The sequence below is a fragment of the Balaenoptera musculus genome, chromosome 4, assembly GCF_009873245.2.
Source record: "Balaenoptera musculus isolate JJ_BM4_2016_0621 chromosome 4, mBalMus1.pri.v3, whole genome shotgun sequence".
Classification (NCBI taxonomy): domain Eukaryota; kingdom Metazoa; phylum Chordata; class Mammalia; order Artiodactyla; family Balaenopteridae; genus Balaenoptera; species Balaenoptera musculus.
The window spans coordinates 12,124,788-12,149,174 of record NC_045788.1 but is presented as its reverse complement, the minus strand read 5'-3'; the positions used below and the strand labels follow the sequence as shown (position 1 = coordinate 12,149,174).

General features: G+C 43.8%; 2 protein-coding genes across 10 annotated transcripts in view; one reads left to right on the top strand and one right to left on the bottom strand.

Annotated features, from left to right (window-relative positions):
* NEK11 (NIMA related kinase 11) overlaps positions 1 to 983 on the bottom strand; it is a 276,492-nt gene extending 275,509 nt beyond the window's left edge. The window contains 1 exon segment of the mRNA XM_036851711.1: positions 854 to 983. The gene's annotated coding sequence lies outside the window, so the exon portion shown is untranslated.
* On the top strand, positions 797 to 20,537 carry ASTE1 (asteroid homolog 1). 9 transcript variants are annotated; one of them, XM_036851708.1, is made up of 7 exons: positions 1,143 to 1,423; positions 2,217 to 2,388; positions 2,533 to 3,267; positions 3,622 to 3,855; positions 15,036 to 15,246; positions 16,998 to 17,187; positions 20,063 to 20,537. In XM_036851708.1, the coding sequence occupies exons 3-7, from the start codon at positions 2,551 to 2,553 to the stop codon at positions 20,385 to 20,387; spliced, it is 1,677 nt and encodes a 558-aa protein (XP_036707603.1). In that variant the 5' UTR covers positions 1,143 to 1,423; positions 2,217 to 2,388; positions 2,533 to 2,550; the 3' UTR covers positions 20,388 to 20,537. The 9 variants fall into 9 exon arrangements, with proteins under 9 accessions (XP_036707599.1, XP_036707603.1, XP_036707598.1 ...); XM_036851704.1 differs by lacking the exon at positions 1,143 to 1,423 and adding an exon at positions 797 to 861 and having other exon boundaries at positions 2,533 to 3,855; XM_036851703.1 differs by having other exon boundaries at positions 1,143 to 1,336; positions 2,533 to 3,855.
* Positions 20,538 to 24,387: the final 3,850 nt, after the last annotated feature.

Sequence of the window (24,387 nt, the reverse complement as noted above, 5' to 3'; positions counted from 1 at the left end):
ATCCTCCTTACTGGAGATAAAGGTCCCTGTCTAGGGAAGGTCAGAATAGTTCTGAGAAGTCCAATTTCCCAGGGGCTCTCATTTGTAAATGAGTGTTTAAGCCCAGCAGTGTCTAAACAATGTGGCCAGGCTACAGAGTACCTCGGGACTAGGCTCCCTCTGGCCCAGCCTCCCAGTCGCAGCCCGGCCGCCCCCTCCCCAGACCACTCAGTCTCCTCTGTGCGACCACAGAGCCACCCGAGAACTGGTAAGCGTCCACTCGCCCCCACCTCACAGAGGTTGTGAAGGAACCTGAGCGCAAGGAACAAGCCTTATCTCTGTGTCCTCAGTGCCTGGCACACAGTAGGTTTTCAGTAAACTCTGTTAGAGCAGATAAGCGTCCAGCAGACAAGCTTGCTGCCCAAGCGGGGCGGGGGGGAGGAGGGTGTGTGGTGGGAAAGGGAGAGACGGTTCACAAAGCTGCACGTTGACCCTTAGGGGTGGAACTGTGTGGCTGGGGGCACAGACAGGGAAGGGCAGTGTTTACCAGTCTCCTCCTAGGTAACAACAAACAAGAGGAAGCAGATCTGACACCGGATTCTGCTAAAGTAGGTTTACCTTAAAGGTAAACCTTAACCCTAAGGTTAAAAGAATAATTCCTTGTCTCAAGTATTTTAAATTTACATTTTCGCAAAGCGGGCTAACACAAACGGAGGAGGCACAAGCCACACATCCTCCCGGGACGGGAGCAGGTCCGGGAGGTAAGAGCCGAGGGAAGTGAGGAGGCGCGGGCTTGGAGGCCCGGAGAGGCAGCCCTGAAATCATCACCTTCCCGGCGCCGGGAGCCCGCGAGCCCCGAGGAGCCTCCGCGTACCTTTCCGGGTGAAGGGCGAGGGGCGGCGGCGCCGCGCGCACCCAAGGGCCAGCCAGTAACCGGGACGCCGGAAGAACCGCCTCACATTCTTGCAGCGGCGCCAGCGAAACTCCGGACCTAGGTTGCGGGGGCCGTTGCCAGGGAGACAGCGCGGGGAGTGCCGGGAAGTCGAGTGCGGCCGCTGGGCGCCGTTGCCAGGGAGACGGCGCGGGGCACTCCGGGAAGTCGGGGAGGTGGCCCCTAGCGGGTCACCGAGGCGGAAGTGTGCGCTGACCAAGGTGGGCGGGGATAAGGAGGCCGGCCCAGCGGGCCTCGCTGCCCTAACCTAACAGCAGCCGTTCGGAGCGTGCTTTCCAGCCTTCCTGGGCGACCTCGCGCCAGGCCCGGGGGCACCTCACCCCTCCGCGCAGTCGGCGCTGCTAGCTTCCTGGAATCGGGCTCCCCGTGACGTCATACTCGGAGACTTCCGGTTCTGCTCAGGAGGTTGGGCTCACGTGCCGGGATCTCTGGTCTCCCCCGGCTCCTGTGGGCTTGTGGTGGAGTGGCTGGTCTTCTGGGAGGACGGAGCAGGTGGGCGCTGCCGCTGCGGGCCCGGGGGTCGTGGTTTGAAAGCCTGTATTTGAGGACTTGGAACAAACCTTTTGCGCGCCCTCCTCCAGTCCAGCGCGCATTTGTTGAACATCTTCTGTAACTAGCTTCGGCTGAGTAGACGCGGTCTCTGCTCGCATTTGCTGTACAAGACAGACTTGAGAGAAGTAGGTACCCTACAGGGTAAGGTACTGAGACAGGGCCAAGCCTAGGGTGAAGTGAGTTGGGCACTAAATGCAAGGGGAAGCCCCAAAACTCTGTGATCAAGATAAATAAATTTTAACACAGTATCTTATAAAATCAAAACTAATGAAAAAAAAATACATGCTTGACAAAACCTCACGATTTTAAATAAAGACAGTATCAGTAACCGTGCCATGCTGAGCCATATTGGACCCTGAGGCCAAAGGAGAAACCAGTAATACTTATCCTGTGACTTAGCCAGTTGGGGAAGGATATCTTCAGTTACTGGGACGTATATGCCAAGACAGATGAGAAGAGCCTCTGGTTAGCGTGAAACTGGAGAGTTCAGTTCCTCCAGGCTTGAAACTCGGAACTATGCTAATTAAGACGGGCCCATAAGCCAAGGCCTCAAAGAAACTCCCAGACTCTGATAATGAAAATAGAAAAACTGGATCCATATCGTTGACCCTACACACTTTAGTTAACTGAAGCCTAATGCTTTCTAATTTATTAATTATGTTATTGAGGTTATCATTTTTATAGCTTAGGATCTTTTACGCTGACCCCACAAAACAAATATTCTGTGTTGTAGGATGGTGACTGTCTCAGTATCAAAGTCCACAGAAGTTCTGTACGTCAGCAGCCTCCGTCCCTGTCCAAAGAGCAGACTCCATGAAGCCATTGAGTTTGTGCCTTGTAACATATGGGGAAAGCGAGAGAGAATGAAAAAGCACTCAGCTAGGTGGTATTGCCTGAGAATCTAGGTAAGGACTAAGATGCTGACACCTAATGTGTTCTATTTAAAGAGCTCTTCATAACATTTGCTGTTGATTTGATGGTGCTAGAAACAGTAGCTTGGTCCCCCATAAGCAACATCAATTAAAAGTGTGTTCTCTTGTTTTAAACAGGCAATTCTTCAGACAGTCATGGGTATCCGAGGACTAATGAGTTTTGTGGAAGATCATAGTAATGAGTTCTTCACAGATTTGAAGTTGCGAGACACAAAAATTATCATTGACGGCTATGCCCTCTTCCACCGGCTTTGCTTCAGTTCAAACTTAGAGCTCCGGTATGGAGGGGACTATGATTCTTTTACAGATGTTGTAGAAAAATTCTTTGAATCACTTTCTGCTTGTAAAATCTGCCCATATGTTGTTTTAGATGGAGGATGTGACATTTCAGATAAAAAGCTTAACACTTTAAAGGATCGAGCTAGGGAGAAGATCCAGATGGCCCATTCCCTTTCTGTTGGCGGGGGTGGGTATGTGTGCCCCTTACTCATCCGGGAAGTATTCATACAGGTTCTGATCAAGCTGCGGGTACGTTTTGTCCAGTGCTTTTCGGAAGCAGATCGGGACATCATGACCCTTGCTAATCACTGGAATTGCCCCGTGTTATCGTCTGATAGTGACTTTTGCATTTTTGACCTGAAAAGTGGGTTTTGCCCATTGAATAGCTTTCAGTGGAGAAACGTGAACACTATCAAGGGTACACGAGACTGCTATATCCCTGCCAAGTGCTTTTCCCTTGATGCACTCTGCTGTCACTTCGGCAATATGAACAAAGTTCTGCTGCCTCTCTTCGCGGTGCTGTGTGGAAATGACCACGTTAATCTGCCCGTCGTGGAGACGTTCTTAAGTAAAGTATGTCTTCCTCTTGGGGCTCCCAGTTCTAAGGGGAGGAGACACCACCGGGTGCTGGGACTTCTGAATTGGTTGTCTCGTTTTGCTGACCCTACCGAAGCCTTAGACAACGTTCTGAAACATCTCCCCGGAAAGAGTCGAGGAACCGTGAAGAAGCTTCTCTGTGGCTCCATGGGGGAGTACCTGCAGTCCCAGGGGAGGCTGCAGGACTTCTTCCAGCATGGTGCTTACGCCTGCCCAGACACCTGGAATCCGGGTTTACCGCCATGGGTGCTCGCGGCCTTGGCCAGAGGCCAGCTGTCCCCTTTCATCAGCGATGCTCTGGTGCTGAGACGGACCATTCTCCACACACAGGTAGAAAACATGCAGCGACCAAACGCCCACAGAATCTCTCTGCCCATCCGGCAAGTCATCTATGGGCTCCTTGTGAATACTCCTCCACATCCGGGAAATGTGACCTGGGATGCACTGCCTCCTCAGCCTCCAACTTTCAGCGAAGTGGAAAGGATTAATAAAAATATCAAAACATCAATTGTTGATGCAGTAGAACTGCCCAAGGATCATTCTGACTTAAGCAAATTGACTGAGGTAAGTGTTTGTAATACCACTGCAATTTCTGTAAAGCATTTTACAGGTTACAAAGTGCTTTCATGTGTATTATCTCTCTTAACATAACAAACTGAGGTTGGTTGCTATATTGCCCCCATTTCATAGCTGATAAAACTAAGACTTAGCTAAATCCTTAGCCAGGGAATTATCCGTGCTAGGACTCAAACCTAGATCTTTTAGCTCCGAATCTGCCATTTCCACTGTACTTCAGTAGCATGTGTTATCTTTGCGGTTATTACTACTACTCTGTTGTTAACTAGCTATCAGTAGAATGGGGTTAGTGACTAAAAAAAAAGGAAAGGGAAAAAAATTCTGAGCTGCAGAAAAAAGAAAGCTTGCCTTTAGGCCTTGATCAAAGGCACAACTAACATCTCAGACTGCATTGGATTGCAATTAACAGGATTAATACTGATGCTTAGGCCTAATTTTTCATTTTTATTGATGAGGACTTTTTTTTTAGACTTGAGATTTATGGCATCATGGTGATTTGCTTAGTTTGATACTGAAAACATGACTCTTAGCCTAACTCAGTGTTGATTAAACCTGAGTAACAGACCAACCCCCTTTTCAAGGTAAAAGAAATTCTCATGGATCCCAGTGTTTACTTAGTTTTTTTTATAATGTTACATAAATATATTAAAAATTACAAAATAGATGTGAAGCTGCTTATGCGAACACAATTAAATTTACAAATTAAATGCAGATAAACTCACAATTCCAATTGCATTGGTTATTGGGTTTTTTTAAATTTTTGTTTTTAAATTTATTTATTTATTTTTGGCTACATTGCATCTTTGTTGCTGCACGCAGTCTTTCTCTAGTTGCAGCGAGCGGGGGCTACTCCACTGCAGTGCATGGGCTTCTCATTGTGGTGGCTTCTCTTGTTGCGCAGCACGGGCTTTAGGCACGTGGGCTTCAGTACTTGTGGCACGCAGGCTCAGTAGTTGTGGCTCATGGGTTCTAGAGCGCAGGCTCAGTAGTTGCGGTGCACGGGCTTAGTTGCTCTGTGGCATGTGGGATCTTCCCGGACCAGGGATTGAACCCGTGTCCCCTGCATTGGCAGGCGGATTCTTAACCACTGCGCCACTAGGGAAGTCCCGGTGGGGTTTTGCATCCAACTCAATATTCAGACTCAGGAGTCTCTCTCAGGCCACTCAGGGTGCAAGTCTGCTCCGGGATATAGGGCCGCGTAACAGCGTCCACGAAGGTTTGAATCAAGAGCGGGAGTCCTCCCAACGGTCTACACCATTGATTCTCCTGGGGGTGATTTTGCCCCCCAGGAGACACTTGGTAGTGTCTGGAGACACTTTTGATTGGCAGTGCTTGGGGAGGGGTGGCTGTTGCTACTGGCATATAGTCGGGAGAAGCCAAGTATGTTGCTAAATATCTTACAGTTGACAGGACAGCACCCCCAGCCAAGAGTTATCCAGCCCAGAATGCCCACACAGGTGACCAGGAACTAGCCCTTTTAGCCTCCCCATTGGTGACAGCTCAGGCAGGAGGAACAAGATTCACATCGGTGGGTCCAGGAGCCTCCTTGGCAATGGGGAATGACTGCTGTTAGGAACAGGGTTTCTTTCTGGGGTGATGAAATGTTCTGGAATTAGAGATGGTTGCACAGGCTTATAAATAAAACTACTTTAAAAGGGTGAATTTTATGACATGGGAATTATATCTCAATTAAAGAAGGAAAAAGTCCCACTGGCCTCCTTCCCCACGGGATCTACTCTTTCTTGTAACAATTCCATAGACATAGCTTCTGAGGTCCCTGCAAGGGACATGCCTGATTACAAGTCACTGCACTCAGAGAATCCCCAAGATAGGGCGTCCCCATCTGGTTTGTACAGTTCATTTATTGTGTAAGTCTAGATACAATTTTACAAGAGTCATTCTTATCATGCTAAGTAGCACAGCTGACTAACTTCATCACATTTCCAGGTTTAAAGAACTGGAGAGTTGAGCATAGGTCAAATTCCAAACAGGAATTTATTAAAACTTTACCCACACCAGAAAAATTGAAATTAGCAATGGTGTGGCTGTTAGCATAGCTGACGCTGTCCCGAGCCCTTACAGCTCTTCCTATCCTTTCACTGACCCTACCCAGGACTGTACTGTGCCGTCAGTCACTCCTCTGCATCAAGGGCTTTGTGGTTAATAGAGACTGTTTAATAATCATTACAACCAGGTGGCCTCTATGCTCTGTTAGTCCCCAAACAATGAAAACCTTTTCTGACGTACTCACGGCGCCCATGAGACTGGCTAGCTACCCATTCATGAATCTTGACTTAGGAATGCACGCCCTGTTTCCAAGCACCCCCTGCCACAAGGTTAACTATAAATTGTCCCAGTGGCCCCGCAGCCGTGCGCAGCGCAGTTGCGCATGCTTCCGATTAATCGTTGTCCACCAGATCCCGATCCCACCCTGAGTACGTTACCCGCCGATAAACTGATCCAATGACTGCATGGAGCCGCCTGCCTCGTTTTCCAGTCTCAGGATGCCTTCTCAGTTTGGTGGGTACTTCTCATTCCCTCCACCCTCCAACAGCAACATTCTGAAGGATGTTTTGCTGAAATTACATTTCTCCTCACAACATAAATGGTGCTATGTTGGAGGGTTTTTTTTTTTTTTACTTTTTTTATGGCTTTATTGAGAAGTGTCTTTAAGTGTGCATACTCTGATGAGTTTTGACGTACATTTACATCCATGAATCCATCCTACAATTAAGATAATGAATGTATCCATCAGCCCTAAACATTTCCTTTGCCTCTCTGCCCTTCATCCTTCCCTCAGTGTGTACACATAGCAAAGTGCACAGATAATTTACACCTTGTTGAGTTCTTACCGGCTCAGCAGTTCCATGTAAAGGGCACCCAGATGAAGACGCATTATCAGCACCCCCGCCTTCCCCAGTGTGGTTCCAGTCCCTCCCTCCCTTACCTCTTGTACTCACTGTTCTGATCTCTAACAACCTTGAGTACTTTGTTTTTACACTTTATAAATCGTCTGGCTTCTTTTATTCAACATGGTGTTCATGAGATTCATTCATATCACTGTGCATAGTTGTAGATCGTTCATTTCTCATTGTTGTGTATTTTTACTTTGTGGGAATGTACCACAATTGATTGTTCCATTTTATAGCTGATGGGCATTTGTGCAGTTTGCAGTTTGGGTTATGATGAATACTGCTATGAACATCCGAGTGCACAGCATTTAGTAAAAATACGGTCACATTTCTGTTGCACATATAACTAGGAGTGGAGTTGCTGGGACATAAGACACACGTATGTTCAGCTTAGGAGACACATTGCCAAGTGCTCTTGCACAGTGGTTTTACCAATAAATATTCTGACCAGCAGTTTATGAGAGTTCCTCTTACTTTATACCCTTGCCCTTACTTGGTATCTTCTATCCTTTTAAAAAATTTTAGCTGTTCCCTTTTTTTTTATTTAAACAGATTTTTATTGGCTTTATTCTTTTTTTTGAATTTCATTTTATTTATTTTTTTATATGGCAGTTTCTTATTAGTTATCCATTTTATACATATTAGTATATATATGTCAATCCCAATTGCCCAATACATCACACCACCACCACCACCCCCTCACCGCTTTCCCCCCTTGGTGTCCATACGTTCTCTACATCTGTGTCTCAATTTCTGCCTTGCAAACCAGTTCATCTGTACCATTTTTCTAGGTTCCACATATATGCGTTAATATACGATATTTGTTTTTCTCTTTCTGACTTACTTCACTCTGTATGACAGTCTCCAGATTCATCCACATCTCTACAGATGACCCAATTTCGTTCCTTTTTATGGCTGAGTAATATTCCATAGTATATATGTACAACATCTTCTTTATCCATTCATCTGTCGATGGGCATTTAGGTTGCTTCCATGACCTGGCTATTGTAAATAGTGCTAAAGTGAACATCGGGGTGCAAGTGTCTTTTTGAATTATGGTTTTCTCTGGGTATATGCCCAGTAGTGGGATTCCGGGGTCATATGGTAATTCTATTTTTAGTTTTTTAAGGAACCTCCATACTGTTCTCCATAGTGGCTGTATCAATTTACATCCCACCAACAGTGCAACAGAGTTCCCTTTTCTCCACACCCTCAGCATTTGTTGTTTGTAGATTTTCTGATGATGCCCATTCTAACTGGTGTGAGGTGATGCCTCATTGTAGTTTTGATTTGCATTTCTCTAATAGTTAGTGATGTTGAGTAGCTTTTCATGTGCTTCTTGGACATCTGTATGTCTTCTTTGGAGAAATGTCTATTTAGGTCTTCTGCCCATTTTTGGATTGGGTTGTTTGTTTTTTTAATATTGAGCTGCATGAGCTGTTTATACATTTTGGAGATTAACCCTTTGTCCGTTGATTCGTTTGCAAATATTTTCTCCCATTCTGAGGGTTGTCTTTTCATCTTGTTTATGGTTTCCTTTGCTGTGCAAAAACTTTTTAAGTTTCATTAGGTCCCATTTGTTTATTTTTGGTTTTATTTCCATTACTCTAGGAGATGGATCAAAAAAGATCTTGCTGTGATTTATATCAAAGAGTGTTCTTCCTATGTTTTCCTCTAAGAGTTTTATAGTGTTTGGTGTTACATTTAGGTCTCTCATCCATTTTGAGTTTATTTTTGTGTACGGTGTTAGGGAGTGTTCTAATTTCATTCTTTTACATGTAGCTGTCCAGTTTTCCCAGCACCACTTATTGAAGAGACTGTCTTCTCTCCATTGTATATCCTTGCCTCCTTTGTCATTGATTAGTTGACCATAGGTGCATGGGTTTATCTCTGGGCTTTCTATCCTGTTCCATTGATCTGTATTTCTGTTTTTGTGTCAGTACCATATTGTCTTGATAACTGTAGCTTTGTAGTATAGTCTGAAGTCAGGGAGTCTGATTCCTCCAGCTCTGTTTTTTTCCCTCAAGACTGCTTTGACTATTCGGGGTCTTTTATGTCTCCATACAACTTTTAAGATTTTTTGTTCTAGTTCTGTAAAAAATGCCATTGGTAATTTGATAAGGATTGCATTGAATCTGTAGATTGCTTTGGGTAGTAGAGTCGTTTTCACAATATTGATTCTTCCAATCCAAGAACATGGTATATCTCTCCGTCTGTTGGTATCATCTTTAATTTCTTTCATCAGTGTCTTATAGTTTTCTGCATACAGGTCTTTTGTCTCCCTAGGTAGATTTATTCTTAGGTATTTGATTCTTTTTGTTGCAATGGGAAATGGGAGTGTTCCCATAATTTCTCTTTCAGATATTTGATCATTAGTATATAGGAATGCAAGAGATTTCTGTGCATTAATTTTGTATCCTGCAACTTTATCAAATTCCTTGATTAGCTCTAGTAGTTTTCTGGTGGTATCTTTAGGATTCTCTATGTATTGTATCATGTCATCTGCAAACAGTGACAGTTTTACTTCTTCTTTTCCAATTTGTATTCCTTTTATTTCTTTTTCTTCTCTGATTGCCGTGGCTAGGACTTCCAAAACTATGTTGAATAATAGTGGTGAGAGTGGACATCCTTGTCTTGTTCCTGATCTTAGAGGAAATGCTTTCAGTTTTCCACCACTGAGAATGATGTTTGCTGTGGGTTTGTTGTATATGGCCTTTATTATGTTGAGGTAGGTTCCCTCTATGCCCACTTTCTGGTGAGTTTTTATCATAAATTGGTGTTGAATTTTGTCAAAAGCTTTTTCTGCATCTATTGAGATGATCATATGGTTTTTATTCTTCAATTTGTTAATATGGTGTATCACATTGATTGATTTACGTATATTGAAGAATCCTTGTATCCCTGGGATAAATGGTTTTGGGTCGTCGTGTTTTCATTGTCATTTGTCTCTAGGTATTTTTTGATTTCCTCTTTGATTTTTGTCAGTGATCTCTTAGTTATATAGTAACGTATGTTTAGCCTCCATGTGTTTGTGTTTTTAACATTTTTTTTCCAGTAATTGATTTCTAATCTCATAGCATTGTGGTCAGAAAAGATGCTTGATATGATTTCAATTTTCTTAAATTTACTGAGGCTTGATTTGTGACCCAAGATGTGATCTATCCTGGAGAATGTTCCGTGTGCACTTGAGAAGAAAGTGTAATCTGCTGTTTTTGGATGGAATGTCCTATAAATATCAATTAAATCTATCTGGTCTGTTGTGTCATTTAAAGCTTCTGTTTCCTTGTTAATTTTCTGTTTGGATGATCTGTCCATTGGTGTAAGTGAGGTGTTAAAGTCCCCCACTATTATTGTGTTACTATTTCCTGTATTATAGCTGTTAGCAGTTGCCTTATGTATTGAGGTGCTCCTGTGTTGGGTGCATATATATTTATAATTGTTGTATTTTCTTCTTGGATTGATCCCTTGATCATTATGTAGTGTCCTTCCTTGTCTCTTGTAATATTCTTTATTTTAAAGTCTATTTTATCTGATATGAGTATTGCTGCTCCAGCTTTCTTTTGATTTCCATTTGCATGGAATATCTTTTTCCATCCCCTCACTTTCAGTCTATATGTGTCCCTAAGTCTGAAGTGGGTCTCTTGTAGACAGCATATATATGGGTCTTGCTTTTGTATCCATTCAATGAGCCTGTGTCTTTTGGTTGGAGCATTTAATCCATTCACGTTGAAGGTAATTATCAATATGTATGTTCCTATTACCATTTTCTTTATTGTTTTGGGTTTGTTTTTGTAGGTCCTTTACTTCTCTTGTGTTTCCCACTTAGAGAAGTTCCTTTAGCATTTGTTGTAGAGCTGGTTTGGTGGTGCTGAATTCTCTTAGCTTTTGCTTGTTTGTAAAGCTTTTGATTTCTCCATCGAATCTGAATGAGATCCTTGCTGGGTAGAGTAATCTTGGTTGTAGGTTCTTCCCTTTCATCACTTTAAGTGTATCATGCCACTCCCTTCTGGCTTGTAGAGTTTCTGCTGAGAAATCAGCTGTTAACCTTATGGGAGTTCCCTTGTATGTTATTTGTTGTTTTTCCCTTGCTGCTTTCAATAATTTTTCTTTGTCTTTAATTTTTGCCTATTTGATTACTATGTGTCTTGGTGTGTTTCTCCTTGGGTTTATCCTGTATGGGACTCTCTGCACTTCCTGGACTTGGGTGGCTATTTCCTTTCCCATGTTAGAGAAGTTTTCGACTATAATCTCTTCAAATATTTTCTCGGGTCCTTTCTCTCTCTCTTCTCCTTCTGGGACCCCTATAATACGAATGTTTTTGCGTTCAGTGTTGTCCCAGAGGTCTCTTAGGCTGTCTTCATTTCTTTTCATTCTTCTTCCTTTATTCTGTTCTGCAGCAGTGAATTCCACCATTCTGTCTTCCAGGTCACTTATCCATTCTTCTGCCTCAGTTATTCTGCTATTGATTCCTTCTAGGGTATTTTTCATTTCAGTTATTGTATTCTTCATCTCTGTTTGTTTATTCTTTAATTCTTCTAGGTCTTTGTTAAACATTTCTTGCATCTTCTCGATCTTTGCCTCCATTCTTTTTCCAAGGTCCTGGATCATCTTCACTATCATTATTCTGAATTCTTTTTCTGGAAGGTTGCCTATCTCCACTTCATTTAGTTGTTTTTCTGGGATTTTATTTTGTTCCTTCATCTGGTATATAGCCCTCTGCCTTTTCATCTTGTCTATCTTTCTGTGAATGTGGTTTTTGTTCCACAGGCTGCAAGATTATAGTTTTTCTTGCTTCTGCTGTCTGCCCTCTGGTGGTTGAGGCTATCTGAGAGGCTTGATGGGAGGCTCTGGTGGTGGGTAGAGCTGGCTGTTGCTGTGGTGGTCAGAGCTCAGTAAAACTTTAATCCACTTGACTGTTGATGGGTGGGGCTGGGTTCCCTCCCTGTTGGTTGTTTTGCCTGAGGCAACCCAACACTGGAGCCTACCTGGGCTCTTCTGTGGGGCTAATGACAGACTCTGGGAGGGCTCACGCCAAAGAGCACTTCCCAGAACTTCTGCCGCCAGTGTCCTTGTCCCCACAGTGAAACAGAGCCACCCCTCGCCTCTGCAGGAGACCCTCCAACACTAGCAGGTAGGTCTGGTTCAGTCTCCCCCGGGATCACTGCTCCTTCCCCTGGGTCCCGATGCGCACACTACTTCGTGTGTGCACTCCAAGAGTGGAATCTCTGTTTCCCCCAGTCCTGTCGAAGTCCTGCAATCAAATCCCGCTAGCCTTCAAAGTCTTGATTCTCTAGGAATTCCTCCTCCCGTTGCCAGACCCCCAGGTTGGGAAGCCTGATGTGGGGCTCAGAACCTTCACTCCAGTGGGTGGACTTCTGTGGTATAAGTGTTTGCCAGTCTGTGAGTCACCCACCCAGCAGTTATGGGATTTGATTTTATTTCGATTTCGCCCCTCCTACCATCTCATTGTGGCTTCTCCTTTGTCTTTGGATGTGGGGTATCTTTTTTGGTGAGTTCCAGTGTCTTCCTATCGATGATTGTTCAGCAGTTAGTTGTGAATCCGGTGCTCTCGCAAGAGGGAGTGAGAACACGTCCTTCTACTCCACCCAATTTTAGCTGTTCTTATGGTTGCCATCATTTTAGCCAATTTGGTGGGTGTTAGTTTGCATTTCTCTGATGACTTATTTGAACACCTTTTAATGTGTTCACTGGCCATTTGCATATTCTGTTAAGTTTCTATTCAAAGTCTTTTGCCCATTTTCCTGTTTTTTGGTTTATTTCTATATACAGGTCCTTTGTCAAATAACATTGTGGGAGCATGCTGTGGGTTGTCTTTTCACTCAAGTATGTTTTGCTGAACAAAAGTTCTTAATACACTCTAATCTAAAATTTTATTATTTATGCCTGTCACTTTGGTGACCTACTTAAGAAATTATTGCCTGCTCCAAGGTCATGAAAAATATTTTTGCCTTTTACACTTAGATCTGAAATCTATCTAGAATTGATTTGTTTGTGTGTGTGGTGTGACATAGGGGTCAGGACACTTTTCCCCCACATGAAAATCCAATTGAGTCAATGAGTACAGCAGGTGGATTATACTCCGGGCTCAGTGGAGGTGACAAGTGTTCTCATCACATACTTGTATTCAAAGTGGGGTGAGATTTTAGTTCAGTGTCTGTGCAGTGACATCATTTGGCTTTCCCTTGGCACCATCAATTCTACATTTTAGCTCAATGTTGTTAGCTCTAATTAGCCCGTGATAATTCTAAAGGGAATCAGGTGCAAATATGATTCCAAAGGTGTGCAGGTACAAGGTTGGAGACTTTGTGATAATATCTTCATTTTGTATGCTTAACATGATGTGACAGTAATACTTCATCTGCTCTGTGCCATCTCTTGTAATAGAAACTTTATACAACCTCTCATTTATTTCCCACAGTAACCACGTAGGGTAGAGTTTCCATTTTGGCTGTGTCACTTGCAGTGGACAGAGCACCATTCAGGTTAACCCCCGAGAGGCTAACCGTAAGGAGAGATGGAAGGGATCATTCTTGGGGAGTAAGTCAGTGCCAAGCCCAGCCTCTCTCCGGGTGCCTCTGCCTCTGAGGCAGCTTCTTCTGCAGACTTGTCACACGGGATGAACCCTGACTAGATTTAAGGGCTGTGAGCAGAGTAGTCCCCCTTGGGGAAGGGAACAAGGACTAGTGGGTTCCATGAAACATCTGTGTGACTCATTCTAGTGCCCATTTTACAGATGATCAGACCTGACTGTAGAAAAGCTCAGAAACTCGCTCAAGGCTGCAGAGTTAGTGAGGGCAGAACCTCTCTGAAGTCAAAGCCCAGACTCTGCTTGGTTCGTAGAAGTTGTAACTTGGCTAGAGATTTCAATAATTTAAGCATTATATGTCAGAAAAGAATTCATGTATTTTCTTAGCTTTGCATGGTAGGTCTTTCTATCAGTTTAGATTATGAGGAATATATTTAAGTTTAAGTAGTTAATGCTACTTCCCATAGGGGTGATTGTACTGTACTATAAACCACTTTGCGTATTTCTAATTTTTAAATTTTTATCACAGTATCAAATTATTAAAACCAGTACCTATAAATCATTGTATTAAAGTTGTCATACATTGATGATGAACCTATTTTGTCAGTTACAACGTGTTTTACTTCAAGTTAACATCTCTGTTTTCAGCTGTCAACACACTTACTTACTGACTAGGTGTTAGGTGCCAAGAAATGTGCCAGACTGTCTCATCCTTCCAGAAAATTAAGAAGGAAATCTTTTCTGGGTGTGTGCAGACACCAGTAATACAGACTATTTTTTTTCCTTTTAGAGTTTGATTGTGAAGTCGCCCAGAGATGCTCTTTTAATAGTCCTAATTTCCTTATCTGTAAAAGTGTGTGACCTGCAAGGTCCCTTATGGTTCTTAAATCTTAAGATTCACAGTAAATCAACTATACTTCAATTTTTTAAAAAATGGAATAAAAATCAACAAAAAAAAAGAAGAAGAAAAAAAGATTCATTAAGGCAAAATTATGTCAACCAGAAGCCCGAAGCCCTCATAGCTGTTTACTTCCTTTTGTTTGAAGCCTGGAGTGAAAGTTGGTGTGGTATGTTAGTACAAGGACAATGCGGGCAGCCCTTAAATATTCCTATTTGCTGGAATATACCTGCCACTAGAAGCGGCCACCCTGGGACAATCCCCGTGTGGGAGAAAACAGACAATAAGACATTCAGCTGGGTTGGGACATGAGGCAGGACCCAGACAAGCAGAAGGCTGCGTGGGATGCTGCAGAGGGTGCACGTGGTCGAAGTCTGCCTTCCGGAGGTGATTGGTGATGGCATCACAGAGGAGGGGGGCCTGAACAGTCACTGGCAGGTAAGGCTAGGGTTGAGTATAGATCTTTGTTTCTTAAAGCAGAAGAGTTAAAATGCAGATTCCTGGGCTCCCCTCATTTACTGAATCAGTAAGGGGTGGGGCCTGAGGATTGTTTTAACAAGCTTCCCAGGTGACAGGCACACTGCAGATGCCCAACAGCCTGCATGGGGGATGGACTGACGCGAGCAAGGGCTGTGCAGCGGGAAGAGACAGCACGTCCAGCCAGTCACGGTATTTATTACGCCCCTTATGAAGCTTCTAATTTTGAGTGTGGCTGATTTTTTTCCACAGGAAGATAAGAAACTGACCTAGAGAATGAAAAAAAAAGACATTCTCCAAAGTAACTTACAGAATGTTTGGTGTATATTTTCAGCTCTCCTTGGCTAGACGGCAGATACTTCTGTTAGAAACGCTGAAAGTGAAACAGAGCATCCTGGACCCAATCCCTGCTGCGTTGAAGTTGCCCATCGCCGTCAGCTGCTACTGGGTGCAGCACACGGAGGCCAAGGCCAAGCTGCATCATCTGCAGGCCTTACTGCTGGGGATGCTGATGGGACCCTTGCATGCCATGATCAACAGCCCTGGTAGGTATCTGGAAGTCCCAGGAGTATGTTACTTGCATGTAATCAAACATTTAAACAAACAAACAAAAATTCTCGGATTATTTACTTTCATCAGTTGTATCAGAACTTCGAAGTGGGGCACCAAAATGTCACTCATTCCTTGTCGATCTTTCTGAGTGCTCCGTGTACCAGGTCAGTGCTGGAGGGCTTGACCTCAAGGGCACAGCAGTGAAGATGCGCCGATGCTGCCTCAGCCCCCTGTCCTGTGGCACCTGACGCTCAGTCTGTAAAGCGTGACCATGATGTACATTTTGTGCTCCGTGTTCCCCGTCCTTCTCTTCAGTGCAGCAGCAGCATCTCCCCTGGAGACTTAAGTAAACTTGCCCATTGGTGAAACTTAAGAATACCTAAAATTACTGTAAACATTCATGCTTGTGCTGTTTTGTGTTTTTTTTTTACTTTCTTTTCTCTCCACTGTAAGTTTCAATTAGTATATGAGTTGTGATGGTCGAAATGGTAACTTCTCTTTCTATTAGAGAAATACACTTTGAGGCAGTTTCATCTTTATTTAAACATCAGGTGAAATAAATGTTGGTGCATTGGAGCACTTCAATCCTCTAATGGGATTATTCTCTTTACAAAATTATGAATGCTTTATCCAAACATGTATAATAGTTGTCACACTCTAGAACAGTACTAACGTGATGGCTACTAGCCACAGGTGGCTATTTAAAATTAAAACTTCAGCTTCTCAATGCACTTGCCACATTGCAAGTGCCCAGTAGCCACAGGTGGCTAGAGGCTGCTGGACTGGACAGCACAGATGTAGAACGTTCCCATCACTGCAGAAAGTTCTGGACAGCACTGCTCTGGCATTTACTGTTTAAAATAAGTTCATGAAAGGGTGAGCCAGCATAGACTCCAGGACACCCCAAAGTGGGAGAGCAGCTGTCAGAAGGGACTGTTGCACAGCAAGTTAAGTTCCGGCCCACTGCTGGTTAGGACACAAGTTTAGGGTGTTTCCTCTCATTGAACATAAATATAGTTTAAGAAAATTCTCAGAGCACCAGTCTATTAAGTCTTTACCTGAGTCCAACAGAAGGGGCATGTCAAGGGTCTGTTTCTTTTCTTTTAGGAATGTGGACCCCACACCCAGGCAGGCTCAGTGCCTTGCTGCTCGCTCATTGGTAAAAGGTGGGCCTCCTTTTCCTTCCTTCCAGGTTGGTCCGGAAGGCAGGCTGCACGTGGAGCCGGGACCAGGCAGGTTTCCCGGGGTGGTTGCCGCATGTCCTCCACCACTGAGGAGGTGGCCGATTTGCCCCATTCTCTATGAGTCATACTCTTATTCTCTTCCCATACAACAGAAGGTAAAGCGTGTTTTGAACACACGGCTGTTTCTTTAAGGAAATAGAACAGTAAAGAGAAGGGGATTTTTCATAGAGACAGATTTAGGGTTTGGAGAGTTCAGATGCAGATGTGTTTAAAGTCAGGTAGTAGATTAAAGGAAGAGATACTATTGTAAGGAAAAAGATAAAGAATTTGGGGTTGAATAAAGTTAGGTTGTCACTAAAAGGGCATCTCAGTATAAATATTTCAGTTTATACATTGAAAGGCTTTTACATTGACATGAAAATAGAAAAGAGCCAAAAAAGAAAAGCATTTTGGTTATTCAGTTTTCTTCTTTATGGAATTTGAAGTTTTATATATGGAGAAAATTACAAGATGATACTGTGTTTTTGGAAATACTGCCCTTGGGTTGTGTCTTTATCTAGATGAGGAAGCTCTGCAGGGCCGTGGTGCTGAGACGCTGTATGAAGAGCTGCAGAGAGTGAAGGCACAGCCGGGCCTGAGGCTGGACTTAGACACAGCTCACGTCTTCTGTCAGTGGCAGTGCTGCCTGCAGATGGGGCTGTATCTCAACCAACTGCTGTCCGCGCCTCTCCCAGAGCCAGACCTAACTCGGTAAGCACCCCGGGAAACTAGTGCAGGTGGCTGCATGTAGAAGTAAATACTTCAGTTTACATTTAACGCAAAGAATTTTTAAAAAGAATCAAACTTAGTATATATAACTGGTCTTGGATCACTGTTGTAAGCTGAAGAGCTGTAATATTAAATTTTTAAAATATTAAATTACTTCCATATTTCCAAAGAAAGTTTCCATGATTTTTTAAAGTTTTCCAAATTTAAAAAAATCGGTTCCTTAAAATAAAAATAAGAGGCAGTTGTTGGTAGAATATAGCTCTTTCCCTCATTTCTTTCAGGTCTTTATTCAAATATCACGTTATAAAGGCTTTTTCTGATCATCCTACTGAAATATTATTCTCTGCTTCCAATTTCTCTAGTCCTATTACTCTTCTGTATTTTTGTATTGATAATTGCATTTCTTACCACTCAGCGTATTGTTTACTCATTCATTCAGATATTAAATGCTTACTCTGTGCTAGGGTGTAGTGAGCAAAACATTTAAAAAGTCTGCGCTGTCACAGAGCTTTTATTTTAGTGAGGTGACTATTAGATGCTTATGTGGATTTTTTTTATTTGGGGCTTTTGTTTTGCCAAGCAAGTGTGAAGAAGGGAGAGACAGCCTGTATGCCAGAGTGGTTTAACGTTTGACTATGGAGTGTAAGCTGCAGTAAGAAGGAAAGGATAGCAGTAGGGTGTGAGCCAGTAAAAAGGGTGGTAGGATCAATGGATTGGACATCATGGTGATTATCCGTTCAAGGGAGTGAGTGAGGAAGATAAAAGGGAGATGGTTAGAAAATGGAGTTGAGATTACTTATGTGCTTTGTCTCTCCACTTGAAGATAAGCTCTGGGTGTGTGCTGGGACTTGCCTGTTTTGTTTACTGTTGTAGCCCCAGTGCCTAGCATTAAGTACTCAAATACTTGTTGAATTAATGAGTGCTATACGGAGGCCTATCATATATGCTGGTGTGACTTGAAATGTTTCAAGTTGAAAGCTTCCTAGCAGAACATAGTGTTGTTAATGTTACTGAACGCAAGTCTGTGTGTCTGACGCACAGTGGGGCCAAACAGTACCAAAACATTGGAGTTTGGAGCAGAGAAAGGTTTATTGCAGGGCCCTGCAAGGAGATGGGTGGCTCATGCCTTAAAAACCCCAACTCCCCGAGAGCTTTCAGCAAAGCCCTTTTATAGGAAAGGTGAGGGAGGCACATGGTTAGTTGTTGCAGACTTCCTGGTGTCAGATCCTTTGTTCTTGAGGTCAGGTCACCATGTTCCTATAAACCTCTAACAAAACAAACGTTATCCTCCCTTCTAAAGAGAAAGGGAAAGGGAGGCATTTAATTCTGTCTCCATGCCTCCTTGTGGCTTTTAACACTTAACAAATCCCAGAAGCGAAGTGACATCATTATGCTTCATTTTACCTGTTCAAAGTCCCAAGGATCGACTTTCGCCCTCCTAGGTCCAGGCCCTGGCTAAGAGGAGGGGGTCCCTGCGGGGGCTGGTTACCCTGCCCCGGAGCGTTCGTTGGTCCGGCACCCAGTCTGGGTCCTCCTGCCAGTGCCCAGGCCCGACAGGAGAGGCAGATCTCAGCTGGCGGCGCCCTCAGGGCCTGGCCCCAGACCCTGCCCAGCCGGCATCACTGAGGGAGCCAGGCGCCCAGGACCCCGCCGGCCCTCAAACTGGCTCCCAGTTCCCCCAGCTCACCCGCTGGCCCCAAGGCCAGTGGGCCTAGGACCCAGGGAGAAGGCTGTGATCTGCCTCTCACTGCACTCGCTGTCCCAGCACGGCTGCGAGCTGACTGCTGCTGGAGGGGGACCGCTCTCCTGGCTGCCGGTCCTGGCTAAGGGCTGCGTGCCCACCCCGCCCCCTGTACTGAGCGCGGCGCCCCCCCGCGGCCCTCGCCACCCGCACGTCGGCCCGCCGGGCCTGCCAGCTGGACACTCGGCAGCAGTAGGGCCTCAGCTGCCCCGAGGCCCCCCGCCGGCTCCTTGGGAGACGCCTCCGCACGCAAGTTCCCAGGAACGAGCCGCAGCCACAGGGCGGCGTGGCGTCGCGAGCTGAACCGGTGCTGCAACCTCGGGCGGCCACGCAAACCTGCCGGCCCGGCCCCCTGAGCATGCCCGGCCCATATTACATTCCTACACCCTAGACCTCTCTACCAAATAAGATTGATTGGCGTCTGACCTATGGATTCTTTATTCCTTTCCTTTACTAATTTTGGTCATCCTTGACTGGATCCTCTCTAGTGACCACGGATCCCTATAAAACAAGACAGCGGAAACAGTTCCCTCAATAGTGATTTCAGCAGGAGAGTTGTTCCTGCATCTCAGCATCACCAAGGCTCTTTAAATGATGATTTCACACTGAGTAAATGATGGTTCTCCATCAGTTGCTAAGGTACCAGTCAGTCAACCCTGGCAGTAAGTTAATATGTTAAATCTGAGGCTTCCAGTTCATCCCAGCTTATATTTGTGGAGTTGGTTTTTAATCCAAGTGAATGAATGACCTCGCAAATGATAAGATTAAATTTTCTCATATTTCAACAAACTGCCTGTTTGTCCTATCAGAGGCATTTTTAACTCCTTGTCTTTGAAGTGTTAAGAGGCCTGCTCAACTTTGGGCTAGTTGGAGAACCAGCAAGCATGCATCATTTAATTTGTTGATAAAAAGTTCTAAGTATCATTAGCCAAGAAGTAATCTCTGTAACAATTCAGTTCCTTCTTTCAAGAAACAGATTATTCTTGAGTAACCTTAATAATGATTTTATAGAAGCAGCGCTCTCAGTGTTTGATGCGTCTGTTGAAGCCACGTTAGTGAGTTGTCCCAGTGCAGGAACCTCTGCTGTAACGACGCCCTCCTCTCTCCCCTGAGCAGACTGTACAGCGGGAGCCTGGTGCACGGGCTGTGCCGACAGCTGCTGACGTCGGCCTCGGTGGAGAGCCTCCTGCACGTGTGTCCTGAGGCCCAGCAACTCTATGAGCATATGTTCAATGCCACTAGGTCGTGTGCCCCTGCTGAACTAGGCCTACCAAAGGGTAAATCAAAAAAAAGAAGGCAAAAGAAACGAGGTACCCCCCGGTCAGAGAACAGAGTGGGGACCACCTTGAACGCTAGGAGTTGGCATGAGGGAGGCAATCGGTTTGAGCTGTTGATGGTGGGGACCTTGGAGGAGCACATGGAGGCCCCAGAGCTCGAATAAACTCAGTTGCAACCAGGTTAGGATTCTTACCGAAAATATGTATTACCTCCCTTGAAATGACTGACTTTTTTTTTAGAATTAAATCTGTTAAAGGATAAACATTGCAGTATTTTGAATTCCAAAGTACTTTGTATTCTGCTTTTAATAAATACGTGGTTTAAGTAAACTTTTGTACTTTTTCAATACGTGAAAACATGTTTGCACTTGCCATGTTCCACTTTAGTAAGTTAATAATAGTCTATAACCTTCAAATTGTGGCAACTCAGCCAAGCTCTTTTCAAAAAGAACAGAAGTCCTACGTCAGTTACTTCCTATAAGCTGAAGCTGGGTTATCATCATTTAACACAACTTTTTTACAACTGTCTCCTCTTCATCCTTTATTATGAAAGGTCTGGGCCCCAGAAGATAGACGTGAGGAAGCCAGACAGAAAAGGAGACCTTTAAGTACTTTGTCAAGGAGCCCATGGCAGGGCTGATGAGCATTTTAGATGTGCTCCAATTTTTATTCTACTTATTTTTTTTAATTTTTTTTTTTTTTTTTTTAGTTTATTCATTTTGGGCTTCGTTGGGTCTTCATTGCTGCGCGCGGCCTTTCTCTAGTTGCGGTGAGCAGGGGCTACTCTTCGTTGTGGTACGTGGGCTTCTTATCGCGGTGACTCCTCTTGTTGTGGAGCACGGGCTCTAGGTGCATGGGCTTCAGTAGTTGTGGCACACGGGCTCAGTAGTTGTGGCATGCAGGCTCCAGAGCGCAGGCTCAGTAGTTGTGACGCACAGGCTTAGTTGCTCCATGGCATGTGGGATCTTCCCGGACCAGGGCTCGAACCCGTGTCCCCTGCATTGGCAGGCGGATTCTTAACCACTGCGCCACAAGGGAAGCCCTATGTGCTCCAGTTTTTAGAACAGGAATTGAAACTGTAATGGTCCCAACAAAAGAAGAAACAGCATCCCATTAATGGGATGTGCAATTAATGGCATAACCAGCATTTTTAAATGGAATATATCAGATATGCATTTCATAGATTAGATGGTTGTGCAAAGTGTTATTTCTTACTGTGGACTGCAGTCAAGACTTTGAAATGGCACTGCTCTGGAACACACTGGAGGCTACTAACATTACAAACACCTGTTACAGAACTGTGAAGGCACGGCCAGTTCCAAATAAAGAACTTGAAAAGCAAGTGGAATGAATATATTTGGGCAAGATCTGAAGATCTGAAAGTACACTCCAACCTTCATTTTTTTATGTATTCATACAAATTGTGTTCCTTTCTTTACTCTCACTGATATATTCCATCATCAGCTAAATGTGGTTTTCAGCTGCTTTTTGAGCAGGCCTGTGTTCAGTTATTAACGTCTGGTAAGCAGTTCTCTGCACTTCCCTAGAGGTACCACACTCTCAGAGGAAGTAAGCCCAGCATCAGCCACACCTAAGCCCACCCCTCCCAAGGGCTAACTGGGTTTAGCCATTTACAAAAGGCAAAAACAAAATCTCACAGGCTCCTAAAGTTTTCAACCCTAAAACTGGCTTCTGTTTCAAATAAGAGTATTTGAAATAAGGAAATTTTTGTTTAAGAGTGCATGGGGCTCCAGAGTAAGGTTGTTTTCGTCTCTGAAGAGATGGTTATTCCCAGAAGAATCAAGAAAAGAGCAGTCATATGCATCGATTTTTAAGAAGACATGTATTTTTCCAGCAAATAATGGATCTAATGGGAACTATAAGCATGTAAGATCTTTGTAATATCAAAATTGTCTTCCTTGATTCCTGGAGCTGGGGGCCAATCTGGAAGTTATACCAGTATGAGTGGCCCATTTCCTGGCTCATCCACACTGCTTTTTAAAATCACCAACCTTGCATGAAAAACTATTCCTTCCCAGTTCCACTTTGCCAAGTGACTGGTTTGATAGGCACCAGACTGAAGAGTGTAGGGCTATAGAATTTAAAGTCAATTGAATTATATCATTCACCTTTTTCTTTCATTAACAGGAAATATTTCAAGCCAAGGGGCCTTCCTTCAGTAGACATAAGAAAACAGGTTCCTTTCTCTAACTCTTGGAATCAGGCAGGGCCATTCACTTGAAACTACCCAGCTTTGCAGTAAAGGAGTTAAAATCGAATGTCCATTAACTCTTACTCTCTGAGAATGCAGGAAAGTTACCTACCCCGGTATATATCTTCTCCTGTATATATTAAGCGAGAGGTTGCAAGTACTCCACAGGACATCTGAGGGGGTTTACCAAAGAAATAGGACATAGTACCCAACCCCCAAAAGTCATGCTTGTGTAAGCTGTTTGGGGAGGTAAAACAACGAAATAACGAGAGGACATTTTATGATGCAATCCGTCAGGTGCAAATGGCAAACTGCAGACTGAAGGCTACAATCAGGAGACAGCAGTCACAAGGACGAGGAGGCTAAATCAGAGGATTCTCAGACATGGCTTCTGAGCTTGGCTTTAAGAGACAGGGATGTGATTCGGATGAGGTACAGGAGGCAGTAGGGGCACGTGTGTAGAACGTCCCAACTTGGAAAACCTGTTTCGTTTTTTAATGAAGTCTTTAAACCTTGTTCTTTCTGATTCAGTTCTAGCTAATGAAATCTCACCTGAGTCTTTGGGGATGTTAAGTCTTCAATTAGCAATTTAAGTAACAAAAAGAACTCTGGACACCGAAGATCAATAAATTTTAGGAATAAAGTTGGAGAGAGAAGAACACTATAATGTAATCTTCTGTGTTTAGCTGTGATTAAACTTTTATTTGTACAAGTCCTTTTTGAGATACCTGGACCTGGAAAGTTGAATATGTATATCCTATAAATATAAATTCTAAAGGCCTTTCATAATAATTATGACACAAAAGAATTCAAATTAATTTCTGTATTTGAATTTGGATTTCTAATTCAAATTAATTACAGTTTTAGAAGATAAAGACCTCTATAGCTAGAAAGATCTTACAATTATCTTTTCCTTTGTGCATAAAATAAATGAATCTATCTGTAAAATAGGGATCAGGATAATTCAAGTTGTTGTCTAAGGATAAAATGACATGTATTTTAAGTTACTTAGAACAGTCGTTGGCACTAAAAACATGCCATAGATGACAGTCGTTGTTACATCCACACATGAAAGCCAAGAGCAAAGCAAGGGATCTGGGAGAAGTGGGGGTGCTGGGCAGAAACATAAGGCACCATGAGACCAGTGGCTGCCAGAGCTCATGGCAGAATTTTGCAGAGGCAAAGCACGTCAACACTATTAAATATGGCCGAGATGAGAAGGGCAAGAATGTGAGAACATTAAAGCAGCTTCAGCAGAGTTGCCAGGCTGAAGCCACACTGAAAAGCAGAGAAGTGCCAGGAGAGTGTGAATAGGCAGCCAAGCTCAACCTCAGGAAACAATAAATAAAGACCAGAAGGAACTAGCCCTATGTGAGCACTTTGCCCCTCTTGTCCTTTTTTCTTGTTATCAAGGAATTTTCTGTAGTGTTTTTAAACCCAGTTTGAAAGAGTTTGGGATATGTTTAGAGACAGGAGAAAATTAAGAGCAGGTATTACCTCTTCCTGCAGCTGCAAGGGCTATATCCTGGCCCTACCCCATAACCCTAAGGAAACCAAACACGGTCTCCCCAGTAGTGAGGTTTCCAGAGTTCACCGGGCACTGCTTGCTCTCTAGCACATGCTGTTTGGCTGGTTGGCACACCATGAACCCAAGCAGCATCCAGCAAGCAGTCACTCCCAAGACCAGGAGAAATAATTCCACTTCTCTAAGAGGACAAACTTTCACTAGTATCTGACTCCAGACATAGTGACCTTGTATTCTTAGTGCAGTGTTTGTGGGGTACTCGGTATTTATCTCATAATGTCTTTCATTGGTGCGTTTCAGTCAAGGCAGCTAGAAATGATTCTGTATTTGTATCACTTTGAAATGAAATACTATTTCTTTTGGACAGATGTATTAAAAAGATGCCTGTCCACTTGAAGCAACAGCTTTCTGAGCCATACAGGATACG